This window comes from Lates calcarifer, linkage group LG13 (assembly GCF_001640805.2).
Source record: "Lates calcarifer isolate ASB-BC8 linkage group LG13, TLL_Latcal_v3, whole genome shotgun sequence".
Lineage (NCBI taxonomy): Eukaryota > Metazoa > Chordata > Actinopteri > Centropomidae > Lates > Lates calcarifer.
The window spans coordinates 27,230,907-27,244,013 of NC_066845.1; the positions used below are offsets into that span (position 1 = coordinate 27,230,907).

A 13,107-nucleotide genomic window follows, 5' to 3' on the forward strand; every position below is an offset into this window, starting at 1 on the left:
AAACAGCCGACACTGGGGAGGAGATGGAGGAGGAAGGCAACAAAGCAACAAATCAATGAGGCAACGTTAACTGAAGCCTGCGGCGGTGATACTGGTTCACCACTGTAGGAAACAGAGTTTTAACCTGTGGTGGCAGAGAAGCGTCCTGCTGTGGACTGTCCTACTGTTCATACAGTTTACAGTAGAAAGTAGAAATAATGACAGAATCAGAAATCGTTCAAATGAACTCATTTTGCTTGTAAATGTCTCCTCGTATCTTCATTCACAACAAACACAGCATTCGATCTGATCTCTAAACTTCTTTATGCTCCTGAATTTTTCAACTCGAGCTCTTTGGAGAGAAAGTGACCGTCAGGCTGCGGTGTGGCCGTGAGACATGAAAACATCCAGACTGGTCCTTAAATGCGTCACGTGGTGCGATGGTGGAGTCATAGGTGTTGAACATCAGTGTGTGAGCAGAGAGTCCAGCTGCTGCAGTCTGAGTCTCAGTCCCTCTGAACTCTCCTCAGTCTCCAGGCGTCTCAGATTCTCCTGCTGCTTCCACAGACTGCAGCGCAGACGGGCCTCAACAACACAAACAAACAACACAAACAACACAAACAACACTGAGTCAGACTGGACCAGCTGGACTGAAGATTGACAGGAAGTGGATCACTCTCACAGCTCTGATCCATCTCTTCAGGTTTAACTGGTTATTTCCTCTCGCTTCAAATTTACTGTTTTATTTTGATACTGAGAACCTACTTCCTGTAGACCTTTCACATTAAAAGTCTTCCAGGATCAGGACAGTGTTCTCGTCAAACATCTTTGAAAACGTTTCATTTAAAACATTAAAGTTATTGGAGACGTACAGTGGAGACTAAACTGTGACTGATGATGATTGACCTGTTCATTATTCTCTGGATGAATCTGTTGTGTAGAAGATGGACGAGAAAATGATGAAAGCTTTTCTACCTTCAGTCGGTCTCCTTGTTGTCTCAGTGTTTCTCTCTGCAGCTCAGCCTTCCACCTCTCCTCCTGTAAACACACACACACACACACTTCCTTCACTTTCCTGGTCAAACACACTGTTGATACCTGTTGTGTCAGGACTCACCTCAGCGCTGAAGGCTGATCTCAGACCAGCTGTAGACAGGTAGCTCTGATCCTCCTGCACATAAAACAGTTTGTCATAAACGAAACATTATTCTCATTATTCTCATTATGATCCTTTCAGTTGTTTGTTTCTTCACCTCGTTCTGTTTCCTCTGCTTCTCCTGTTTGTTCTGTGTTTCCTCCTCTTTCAAACGAAGCTCCTCACGTTTCTTTTGTAGCTCCTCCTCTCTCACCTGTAGCTCCTCCTCTCTCACCTGTAGCTCCTCCCTCTGTTGCTGTAGCTCCTCCTCTCTCACCTGTAGCTCCTCCTTCTGTTGCTGTAGCTCCTCCCCTCTCACCTGTAGCTCCTCCTCCTGGCGGAGCAGCTCCTCACCTGTTCAGTCAGAGCAGATCAAACAGGAGCAGCTCTGTTACAGTGCCTCTGCAGTAACATGTGCAGCAGATTTCAGGTTGACTGACTGAGCAGGTTGAGCTGCAGCTGTCGTTGGCTCAGGTGGCGCCTCCTGTCCTCCAGTCGACTCACTGCAGCCTGAACATCCTCCAGTTCATCACGCACCACCTGACGGAGGAACAGGAGAACAAACCTGAGGCAGGTGTGAACAGCTGCTACACCATCACCTGAACCTGACGCAGGTTCAACTCTGAACCAAACAGCTGCGTCCACTTCCACAACTTTTTAATGAAAACTTTGTTTAGTTTCTGAAATTTCTCTTCACTTATAAAACTGGGATGTTCCCATTGAACTTTAGACATCTGCACACAGAATGTTCAGCAGGAAAACTGTGTGTCAGACCTGTGTGTGTGTGTGTGTGTGTGTGTGTGTGTGTGTGTGTGTGTGTGTCAGACCTGTGTGTGTGTGTGTGTGTGTGTGTCAGACCTGTGTGTGTGTGTGTGTCCTACCTGTTTGTCCAGCTGCTCTGCTTGGTGCTGCTGCAGGACATGAAGACACTTGTCAGGTAAAACACAGGTCAGAGCACAGGCTGTGTGTGTGTGTGTGTGTGTGTGTGTGTGTGTGTGTGTGTGTGTGTGTGTGTGTTGTACCTGTTCCAGAGTCTGCAGCTGTTTCTTCACCTCCTCCACCCGTTCACTGAGCAGAGTCAGCAGCTCTGAGCTCTCTACAACACACACTCAGGTTTACATCCAGTCTGTCCGACAACCTCTGTAGTCTCATTTAGACACTCGTTAGCAACCGCCTTTTTTAAGACACGTAAAAGCTTCAAACATCAGGAGTGGGGGATTTACTGACCCATTTTATGTCGGAGAATAAAACCTGAAAATGTCTTGAGCTTGTGTTAAAACCACAGACCTTATTTCAGACATTTAACCAGGAACACACTGACTCTGGGACAAGGGAACATGAAGTGTGTTTTATTAATGATGACATCATACCATTGAGCTTCTCCTGATTGGCTGCCGTGTCTCTGAGCACTTCCTGTTTGAGGAGCTGGGCATGGCTGTGCTCCTCCCTTTGTTTCACAAGCTCCGCCTCCACAGCCGACAGACACCTGACAGAGAAACACCTGATCAAACCATGTCTGTGTTTCCCAGGTGAGATTCGATCAGATGGCAGATTTACCTGTGGGCGTGCCTCCGCCTGGACTCCAGGTGTTTACACTGCTCCTGCAGGCTGCTCCTCTCCTTGCACCTCCTGCTCAGCTCCTCCTGCAGCTCCTGCACACAGAACACATCAGACGTGGTCTCCTCCTGGTCCTGAAGAAAAGCTGCAGGTGCATGAATCTGGATTTTCACCTGCAGCTCTGTCTGCTGCTGCTTCGTGTTTCTGAGACAGAGCTCCGCCTCCTTCCTGTAGGATTCCACTTCCTGTTTCAGCTCCGCCAACTCCTCCCTCTTCCTGTCCACGTGGTCCTGCACTTTGTCCAGCTCGTCCATCCTCCTCTCCACCTCCTGCTGCTTCTCCTCCAGCTCCTCCCTCCTCTTGTCCACCTCGTCCTGAATCCCGTCCAGCTCGTCCCTCGTCCGCTCCGCCGCCTCCTGCTTCCTGTTCAGTTTGTCCTTCGTCCGCTCCAACTCCTCCTTCGTCCTGCGCAGCTCCTCCCTCTTCTTGTGGAGCTGCTGAAGAGTCTGGGTGCGTTTGATTTTCACTTCCTCCAGCGCCTGCTGCTCCATGAGGAGCTCCTGAAGAACCTGTTTCAGCTCTGAGCACAGACACAGACAATGTTAACGTCCTGACTGATGAAGAGACCGTGATGCCTTTAATGACTGTACGAAAAATCAACTTCGCTTTGAGAAACAAACTGTTGCTTTTCTGCTGCGTTAATGTTGACGATCTGAATTCACTCCACCACCAGGAACGTTACAGACGACTGAGGCGTCTCAGAGAGCTTAAAGCTACACACCACCCATAATGCAACACTCTACTGTACTTACACTGATACTCACTCTGTGTGTGTGTGTGTGTGTGTGTGTGTGTTACCTGCTCGGTGTGTGTTGAGTTCAGTCTGCAGTGTGAGGAGTTTCTGCTCCTCGTCTCTCAGAGCTGAGACCGTTGTCCTCCTCTCACTCAGCAGCGCCTCCTGCTGCTCCAACAGCTCCTACACACACACACACACATGAACAACGTGTCTCCTGGTTTTGAACCTGTCTCCTGCTGCTGGTCTTTGCTCCTCTTCACCTTCACTGTGCTCTGCAGCTGCTGCTCCTCCTCTCTGACCTCTTTCACCCTGCTCAGAGTCGTCTGATGCTCCTCCCTCCTCTGAGCCGACCTCTGCTCCTGCTGCTCCACCTGCACACACGACAACAACAACGACAACAACAACAACAACGACAACAACGACAACAACAACGACAACAACAACGACAACAATGACAACAACAACGACAACAACAACAACAACAACGACAACAACAACGACAACAACAACAACAACGACAACAACAACGACAACAATGACAACAACAACGACAACAACAACAACAACAACGACAACAACAACAACAACAACAACAACAACAACAACAACAACAACAACAACAACAACAACAACGACAACAACAACAACAACAGCAACAACAACAACAACAACAACGACAACAACAGCAGCTGGTTTTATTTTCTTCTGTTCGTGTCTTTCAGAGTGATGTGTGTGTTGGACGACAGCAGGTGAGTTTACCTGACTGCTGATGGAGTCCAGACGTCTCTGAGCCTCCTGACAGTCTGACAGCAGGTGAGACAGTCTGCACACACACACACACACACACACACACACACACACACACACACACACACAGTTTAACCAGAAACATCTGCTGGGAGCTGCTGGAATACCACTGCCTCCATCTGTTAGTGTGTCTGTGTTACTGTGTGACTTTCAGTGGTGGAAGAAGTAATCAGATACTTTACTGAAGTAAAAGTACCACACTATAAATGGAGTCTGTAACAGTATGTAGCAGCTTCTCTTTAGTTTGGTTTGGCTTGGCTTGGTTTAGTTTAGTTTAGTTTAGGTTTTGTTTTGTTTTGTTTTGTTTTGTTGTGTTTTGTTGTGTTTTGTTTTGTTTTGTTTTGTTTTGTTTTGGTTTGGTTTGGTTTAGTTTATTTAGTTTGGTTTAGTTTAGTTTAGTTTAGTTTAGTTTGGTTTGGTTTGGTTTATTTAGTTCAGTTTTGTTTATTTAGTTTGGTTTAGTTTAGTTAAGTTTGGTTTAGTTTGGTTTAGTTTAGTTTAGTTTAGTTTAGTTTGGTTTGGTTTGGTTTATTTAGTTCAGTTTTGTTTATTTAGTTTGGTTTAGTTTAGTTAAGTTTGGTTTAGTTTAGTTAAGTTTGGTTTAGTTTAGTTTAGTTTGGTTTGGTTTGGTTTGGTTTGGTTTAGTTTATTTAGTTTAGTTTGGTTTGGTTTGGTTTAGTTTAGTTTAGTTTAGTTTATTTAGTTTGGTTTAGCTTAGTTTAGTTTAGTTTAGTTTATTTAGTTTGGTTTGGTTTGGTTTAGTTTAGTTTAGTTTAGTTTAGTTTAGTTTAGTTTAGTTTAGTTTGGTTTGGTTTAGTTTAGTTTAGTTTAGTTTAGTTTAGTTTGGTTTGGTTTGGTTTAGTTTAGTTTAGTTTGGTTTGGTTAACAGCTCTGACTTCAGTGCATCAATGTTGTACCTTTCTGTAGCTGAGTGTATTTTTGTGTCCAGGTGTTGGAGCTCCTGGTCTCTGCTCCTCAGCGCCTCCTTCACCTCCCTCAGAGTCTGCTCCTCCTCCTGCCTCCTCCTCCTCAGATCCGCCACCTCCTCCTCCACCTCTCTGGACAGATCAGTTCATATGTGACAATCAGTCTTACTCAAACCTGATTCTAACATCTGAGTCTGGAGGTCCCAGGTCGCTCTGGGAGAGTTCACCTGATGTGCTGTGAGGCCTCCAGCAGGCAGGTGGCGCTGTCCTGAGCTCTGCGCTGCAACACGTCCGCCTCCCACTGAGCTGAACTGGCCTGGAGGAGACAGACAGTCCATTCTGTATAATATCTGGAGTACACCCCCTGGTGTTGAACCAAGGAAATGCATGTAGATGTAGGTTTTTGTTTTTATCTCTGAGTTAATTTCCTTTATTTTATACAACACATCTCCAGTGATTCAATGTGTGTGTGTGTGTGTGTGTGTGTGTGTGTGTGTGTGTACCTTGTCTCTGCAGGTGTGTATGCAGCTCTGAGCCTCTAGCAGGAGTCTGTCGGCCTGACGCAGCTCAGCTCGTCTCTTCAGCAGAGTTTTCTCCACACACTCCACCTCCTCACACACCTGCATCACACTCCTGCACACACACACACACACACACACACACACACACACATTTTAAAAACACCATTAACTCTGATCTCAGATACCACAGGTGCCCCTCCCACTCTTCTGTCCAGGCCGTTGGTTCGACAGGTGGAGGATCGTCAGCTGTTCACCTGTATGTTCACTTGTGTGTTTACCTGTATGTTCACCTGTGTGTTCACCTGTGTGTTTACCTGTGTGTTCACCTGTATGTTTACCTGTGACGTCTCAGTGTGTGTCGCAGCTGTTTGGTTTCCAGTCGAAGTTTCTTCTTCTCTTCCTCCAGTCTCTCTGTTTCTTTGTGTGCACACTCACACACACACTGCTCCCCCTGTGCGCACACACACACACACACACACACACACACACACACACGATTGGCTACAGCAGACTGGATCTTCCTGGTTTCGTTTCACACATATAAACACAGATAAATGCCACCTGGACTCTGACAGAAACCAGGATGTGAACACCTGGTCCAGGTTTCTGATCTGATCATGTGCTGGTCCAGACCACAGACATGGAAACACAGCAGCAGACAGATGATGAGAAACCTGGACGCTCACTGATCCACAGAGATCCTGCTCTGACGTCAGGACAGAAAATCCTGTTTCCTGCTCCAGCGTCTCTGAGTCTCTCCTGTTGTCCAGGAGGGTGTAGTGTGGAGAGCAGGAGGAGCAGAGTCAGGGGAATTAGCTCAAATGGTAGAGCGCTCGCTTAGCATGTGAGAGGTAGCGGGATCGATGCCCGCATTCTCCAACAGATTTATTTTCGGTCAAAATGCTCTGAATGTTTCAAATTTAGGTTGACAACCCTGAGCAAAGCCTGGTTCTCTGCCCTGTACACAGACTGTGAGGTTGAATATGACCGCTCTACATCACAGAGTAAAGAGGTAAAAGTCCTGTGGAGAATGCGGGCATCGATCCCGCTACCTCTCGCATGCTAAGCGAGCGCTCTACCATCTGAGCTAATTCCCCTCAGACGTATACTCATTTATATTGAGGAGAAAAGGGAGGACCAAACAAAGTAACTAATTATTGCTTTTAGTTCAGAAAAATGTCCCTTAAATTTGATGTGTTTTTCCACCATCTGAGCTAATTCCCCCTCTTTATATTCTCTGTTCTAAAGTGAACCTCCTCCTCCAGACAGTTGAATCCACTTTCTATTAATAGAAGCACAGAGTTGGACAGGGACTGAGAGCTACATGTGTGACAGAGCGGACAGGGGAATTAGCTCAGATGGTAGAGCGCTCGCTTAGCATGCGAGAGGTAGCGGGATCGATGCCCGCATTCTCCACAGGACTTTTAACTGTTTACTTACTTCTTTTGTTACATTGGTGAAAATGTGTTCTCATAAAGAGTGAACAGAGGGAGAATTAAGTCCGACTTTTACGACTCAACAACCCAATAAAGAGTAACGTGGTCGACGAGGATGGGATTCGAACCCACGCGTGCAGAGCACAATGGATTAGCAGTCCATCGCCTTAACCACTCGGCCACCTCGTCTGCTGGTTAAACAGGGATTCAGCAGACTGTGTGTTTCCTGTACTCAGCTGAAACTAAAGCTCTTGCTGAGTAAACACTGACTACCAGGAGAATAAGTTGAACAATGAAATACTGACTGGGTCAGGAAAATCAGAGGAACAACCTTTAAGCACAGGGGAATTAGCTCAGATGGTAGAGCGCTCGCTTAGCATGTGAGAGGTAGCGGGATCGATGCCCGCATTCTCCACAGGACTTTTACCTCTTTACTCTGTAGAACAGTCTTTGTTCAGGAGAATGAAATATGCGTTTTATCAGCTGAGGCTTAAGAGGCTGACTAATGATTAATGACTGGTTCACCTTTGTCTGTTTACAAATGCAACAACAAAGAGAAAATGACGTCCTGTTGTTGAGTGCTGAGGCTCTGATCAGACACTGACCGAGTCTCTGTGTTCGGGGATGTTACAGTGCAGACCCTCAGCTGGACGACCGTAGACGACGGCTGCAGGTGAACCACAGAGCAGCCAGGTGGGTCCAACCAGGGGAGTGTGAGGAGGAGGAGGAGGAGGAGGAGTTCCTCCTGCTGAGCTCCCCTCAGCGTCGCTGGCTCCTCCACTGTCCCTCCACTCTGCTGCTGCTGGAGACAAACCACATCAGAGTCTGAGCTTCAGTGTGTTTGTACCAGAGGCTGCACAGGAAAGTTTCTGATACATTTCCAGAAACTTTCCACAGGAATTAACAGGAAATTTTGGGTAATTTATACAAACTGTATCATTTTCAAAAAGAAACATAAACATTTAGTTTTGTCAGAAACAGACGCGCTGCATATTAATACAAAAACCCTGTTTGTACCTGTGTCAGAGTTGGTCTGTGGTGGGGGGATGTAGACCCAGTACCCTCCTCCTGCAGGAGGTCTATCCTGCTGCTGTCGCCCCCTGTCAGGAGAACTGAGGTACTGCAGCCCCAAACCAGAGTCCTGAGTCCCCTGAGAGCCCAGACTGGGAGCCTGAGAGGGACAGAGAGTTTAGGTCTCTGATAAACAACAAAAAGAAACAGAGTCAACCAGAACAACGTCTCACACTGAGTCCAGGAGGTACGTAGCACCACTGTCCTCCATCCCTGATCCTGGACCTGGACCTGGATCTAGACCTGGACCTGGTCCTGGTCTGGTCCAGCTGCTGTCTCAGCGTGTGTGTTTGTCTCTGAGCTTCAGCCAGCTCCGCCCTCAGCTCCTCCACCGTGTCGATCTCGTCCGCAGGTGCAGGTGATGCAGGTGTGTGTGGTACCTGTGCGTGCAGCCGATCCACCGTGTGGTTCAGAGCTCTCAGCTGTTCCACCGTCGACCTCAGCTGCTCCGCCGTCAGCTGATCCGAGTCGCACACGAACCTGCCGAGCTGCCGCAGCTTCCTGTGCAGACGCCCGAGGCTCCGGTGGTGACCGTCGCTCTGTGAACGCAGCTGGACCACGACACGCGATCTGTCATCGTCTGCTCACCAAACATCCAACTCTTTAACTATGACTTCATACAGCAGCTTTAAACAGGACACATCCTAACATCAGGTCCTTTAAGTCTCTGACCTGTCTGAGCAGCGTGTCTCTCTGCTGCTGGACGTCCTGAAGCTGCTGACGACTCTGATCCAGCTCCGACTGCTGCAGGAGGAAAAACATCTGATCAGAGACAGAAAACAAGAACCAGCATCTAAGGTTTTAATGCTGTGACAGGATCAGGGTCATTTGTCTGGTCTGGTCTGGTCTGGTCTGTCGGGGACTGATACTGACCAGGTTCTGTTGGATTTGTCTGTTCCTGCTGTCAGACCTCTCCAGTCTGTCTCTGAGTCTCTGCAGATCCTCCCTCAGCCTCCAGTCTGACTCCTGGTCCTGCTCCACTCTGTGATCCACCTGGTCCTGGCCCCCTAGCTGGGCCTCGAGGCGGGCTATGTGGTCCTGGTCCTGGGCGCGCTGGGCCTGCAGTCCAAGTATCTGTTCCCGGCTGCGGTTGTGGTCTTGTTGGAGCTGCTCCCTGCTGGTCCTGGTCTGCTGGAGGGTCCTGTAGAGCTGCTCCACACTTCTGGACAACAGGACCTCAGGACTGGGTGGGGGGTGGGGGGGCAGGACAGTGTTAGATCCTCCTGATCCTGGACCTGAACTCATTCACTAAATATATAAACTGAACTGCTTCATCATCAACATGTTTCTAAATCCTCCTCCACTGTTCACACAGCTGCTCCTCCATTTCCCCTGTGCAGTGCATTGTGGGACGGCACAGCTGTGACCAGCGGACGAGGTGGCCGAGTGGTTAAGGCGATGGACTGCTAATCCATTGTGCTCTGCACGCGTGGGTTCGAATCCCATCCTCGTCGACTGCTTTGATTTAAAGGGAAACGTGTTTAGTGCAGCTTTTAAATGAGTCTCTGAAAGTGAACCAGGTGAGATTCAGTCGACCGTTTCTTTACTTTGTACAGTGAACTCTGTGTTTCTGCTGCGTCACCACCAAAGATAAAACAACGTCTCCTGCTGAATCTTTACAACACAGAAACTCATTCCTGCAGCTGGATGTCCTGGATCATGTTTCATTGAACACAGACTGTTCTACAGAGTAAAGAGGGAAAAGTCCTGTGGAGAATGCGGGCATCGATCCCGCTACCTCTCACATGCTAAGCGAGCGCTCTACCATCTGAGCTAATTCCCCTGTGATGTAAAGGAGTAGTCCACTGAAAATCTGCCTTCTAACACCTGGCAGGCTTTAAACATACCTCTGAAAACTCGTCCTCCCTCCCTACACCCCAGTATAAGATCATATGGATCAGAGGGGAATTAGCTCAAATGGTAGAGCGCTCGCTTAGCATGCGAGAGGTAGCGGGATCGATGCCCGCATTCTCCAACAGATTTATTTTCGGTCAAAATGCTCTGAATGTTTCAAATTTAGGTTGACAACCCTGAGCAAAGCCTGGTTCTCTGCCCTGTACACAGACTGTAAGGTTGAATGTGACCGATCTACATCACAGAGTAAAGAGGTAAAAGTCCTGTGGAGAATGCGGGCATCGATCCCGCTACCTCTCGCATGCTAAGCGAGCGCTCTACCATCTGAGCTAATTCCCCTGTCCGCCCTGTCACACATGTAGCTCTCAGTCCCTGTCCAACTCTGTGCTTCTATTATTAGAAAGTGCAGCCGTCACAGTTAAAGAGAGGAAATCACACTAACACGTTTCCCTTTAAATCAAAGCAGTCGACGAGGATGGGATTCGAACCCACGCGTGCAGAGCACAATGGATTAGCAGTCCATCGCCTTAACCACTCGGCCACCTCGTCCGCTGGTCACAGCTGTGCCGTCCCACAATGCACTGCACAGGCGAAATGGAGGAGCAGCTGTGTGAACAGTGGAGGAGGATTTAGAAACATGTTGATGTGGTTAACGTGCAGTGAAGTCAGAGGTCAGAGGTCGATGTTTAACCAGGCGATGGAATGTAAACTGTGAACAGACTGAGTGAACATGAACTTTGGACACTGAGCAGGTGAAGAGTGTCAGCTGTTCACAGGGGAATTAGCTCAGATGGTAGAGCGCTCGCTTAGCATGCGAGAGGTAGCGGGATCGATGCCCGCATTCTCCACAAGACTTTTAACCCTCTGTCTCTAAGCTGCACTCCAGTCAGCTAAAGTTTAAAAACCAGAAACATGAATCATCTTTCTGAAACAGCAATAAAATGTAAACTGGTGTAAAGGCCAAGGCTCCATCTAAACCTCTGTTTCTATACAGAGTGAAGATTCCAGGCTGAAGAGCTAAATTTAGCTCCTGTATGTTCTGGTAGCTTCATAAAAACACTGTGAGGTGACCTGCAAATTCACACAAAGAAGACGAGGTGGCCCAGACATGAAATCTGCCTCTGACAACGCTGTAGTTTTGTTCTGTCCCCCTGCTCTCCTCAGTATGAAGCAGTGACCAGCACAGGGGAATTAGCTCAGATGGTAGAGCGCTCGCTTAGCATGCGAGAGGTAGCGGGATCGATGCCCGCATTCTCCACAGGACTTTTAATGTTGTCTTTTACTCTGGCAGGGGAAAGGTTTGAAATTCAGTTTGACAAAGGAGTTTTCTAAAAGAATGAAATTAAAAATGTGGACAAAAGTAAAATCAGTCAAAGATTAAACTGCTTCATCATCAACATGTTTCTAAATCCTCCTCCACTGTTCACACAGCTGCTCCTCCATTTCCAGTGCAGTGCATTGTGGGACGGCACAGCTGTGACCAGCGGACGAGGTGGCCGAGTGGTTAAGGCGATGGACTGCTAATCCATTGTGCTCTGCACGCGTGGGTTCGAATCCCATCCTCGTCGACTGGTTTATTTACTTTTCTCAGAGTTTCTGTTTGTCATCATCGAGTCCTCTCAGTATCTGCTGGATTTAAAGGGCCATGCCGCTCAAATTTAAAAGACACTGTGAGTCTGAGGCAGACATCTGTCCTGGTACCTGGACTCATCCTGATCCAGCTCCGCAGGTCGACTCTGAACCTCCTGAGGATCCGACAGGGCTGCCGTGAACTGGTCCAGCTGAGTTCTGGTCTGGTCTAGGTGGGCCCTGGTCTCTTTGTACTGGGCTCTGGTCTGGTGCAGCTGGGTCTGGAGTCTGTGTGCGATCAGCTGTAGAGAGGAGTTCTCTTCCTGCAGAAACACACAGAGTTACTGATGTGACGGAGGAAACAAAGAGCTGGACTCTGGTTTCCTCAGGTGATGGTGCGTTCACTGACCTGCAGCGCGTCAATGGTCGACTGTAACTGACACTCTCTGATCTCTCTGGTCTGTTTTTCCTTGTCCACAGCCGCCTGCAGAGCATCACGCTCCAACTACACCGAACACACCGTGGGTCATTGTTTGTGTGAGGTCTGAACACACCTGTGACCACAGCTCAACGTCAACCTGCAGTGTTACCTGTCCCTGTGTCACCTGTCGGACCAGCTCCTCCCTCAGCTGCTGGAGCTCCGCCTCCAGCTCCACCTGCTGTCTGCTGCTCTCCACCTGTCTGTCTCTCAGAGCCTGAGCCTCCATCCTCAACGCAGACAGCTCCCCCTGCTGGACAGACGTGTCCTACACACAGACAGACAGATGTAGCGGCTCCGAGCATCAACCAGGTGAACATCAGTGAAACACACTCACCTGTGTGTGAGTCCTGGCCGTGTCCTCCAGCTGCCTGCAGTGTCTCTGGGTGTCCTCCAGGTGGAGCTGCAGACTCTGGTTTTCAGCCTGCAGACTGAGAACCTGCTGCTGAGCTCGACGAGCCTGAAACACAACAACAGGAGCTGTCACACACACACACACACACACACACACAGCTCGATGACTCCACCTGTTTCAGTAAAACCTGAAAATGTTTGTGTTAAAACCACAGACCTTATTTCAGACATTTAACCAGAAACACACTGACAACAGGAAGTGCTAACATGCTAACATGCTAACTGACTTCCTGGTTTTAGGAGACTTCATGAACAAACAGGTGAAACAGAAAACACAGATTCAGTTCTTCACATCTGGATCTCGGCCTGGTTTAAAGGCTGATGAGACCAGGATGAACAGCAGAGAGTCTCTGTCGACTCTGTGACCACGCCCACTGGTGATGTCACAGCGTACAGACACCAACTGGAGGTCACCTGTGCATCACAGCTCTACCTGCTCTCTGAGTCCTCTCAGGTACTCCTGAAGACCAGAGATGATCCCCTCCAGGTCCCTCTGCAGAACCTCATTCGCCAAAATCTGACCTGGAGGAGGAAGAGAGAGGAGGAGAGAGAGGGAGGAGAGAG

General features: G+C 48.5%; 1 protein-coding gene and 12 non-coding genes across 15 annotated transcripts; 7 read left to right on the forward strand and 6 right to left on the reverse strand.

The window, feature by feature from the left end:
• Window positions 1–1,350: 1,350 nt before the first annotated feature.
• LOC108894924 (centriolin) lies at window positions 1,351–13,065 on the reverse strand (the record flags this gene model as incomplete). 3 transcript variants are annotated; one of them, XM_051075057.1, is given in 23 exon segments in its annotated part: window positions 1,351–1,654; window positions 1,996–2,022; window positions 2,137–2,210; window positions 2,485–2,600; window positions 2,672–2,766; window positions 2,845–3,251; window positions 3,530–3,647; window positions 3,728–3,838; window positions 4,227–4,290; window positions 5,192–5,332; window positions 5,428–5,516; window positions 5,704–5,833; window positions 6,060–6,172; window positions 7,763–7,959; window positions 8,175–8,328; window positions 8,402–8,779; window positions 8,901–8,972; window positions 9,102–9,411; window positions 11,784–11,974; window positions 12,061–12,156; window positions 12,242–12,397; window positions 12,467–12,589; window positions 12,977–13,065. In XM_051075057.1, coding segments are annotated over 23 exon segments (3,365 nt in total), but the record flags the coding sequence as incomplete, so codon positions are not given.
• Window positions 6,746–6,818, reverse strand: trnaa-agc (transfer RNA alanine (anticodon AGC)). Its single transcript has one exon. It is a non-coding gene; the product is annotated as a tRNA-Ala (tRNA).
• On the forward strand, window positions 7,065–7,137 carry trnaa-agc (transfer RNA alanine (anticodon AGC)). The gene has a single exon. It is a non-coding gene; the product is annotated as a tRNA-Ala (tRNA).
• Window positions 7,265–7,346, reverse strand: trnas-gcu (transfer RNA serine (anticodon GCU)). The gene has a single exon. It is a non-coding gene; the product is annotated as a tRNA-Ser (tRNA).
• Window positions 7,500–7,572, forward strand: trnaa-agc (transfer RNA alanine (anticodon AGC)). Its single transcript has one exon. It is a non-coding gene; the product is annotated as a tRNA-Ala (tRNA).
• On the forward strand, window positions 9,601–9,682 carry trnas-gcu (transfer RNA serine (anticodon GCU)). Its single transcript has one exon. It is a non-coding gene; the product is annotated as a tRNA-Ser (tRNA).
• Window positions 9,939–10,011, reverse strand: trnaa-agc (transfer RNA alanine (anticodon AGC)). Its single transcript has one exon. It is a non-coding gene; the product is annotated as a tRNA-Ala (tRNA).
• On the forward strand, window positions 10,131–10,203 carry trnaa-agc (transfer RNA alanine (anticodon AGC)). Its single transcript has one exon. It is a non-coding gene; the product is annotated as a tRNA-Ala (tRNA).
• trnaa-agc (transfer RNA alanine (anticodon AGC)) lies at window positions 10,349–10,421 on the reverse strand. Its single transcript has one exon. It is a non-coding gene; the product is annotated as a tRNA-Ala (tRNA).
• trnas-gcu (transfer RNA serine (anticodon GCU)) lies at window positions 10,550–10,631 on the reverse strand. The gene has a single exon. It is a non-coding gene; the product is annotated as a tRNA-Ser (tRNA).
• trnaa-agc (transfer RNA alanine (anticodon AGC)) lies at window positions 10,858–10,930 on the forward strand. Its single transcript has one exon. It is a non-coding gene; the product is annotated as a tRNA-Ala (tRNA).
• On the forward strand, window positions 11,268–11,340 carry trnaa-agc (transfer RNA alanine (anticodon AGC)). The gene has a single exon. It is a non-coding gene; the product is annotated as a tRNA-Ala (tRNA).
• On the forward strand, window positions 11,569–11,650 carry trnas-gcu (transfer RNA serine (anticodon GCU)). The gene has a single exon. It is a non-coding gene; the product is annotated as a tRNA-Ser (tRNA).
• Window positions 13,066–13,107: the final 42 nt, after the last annotated feature.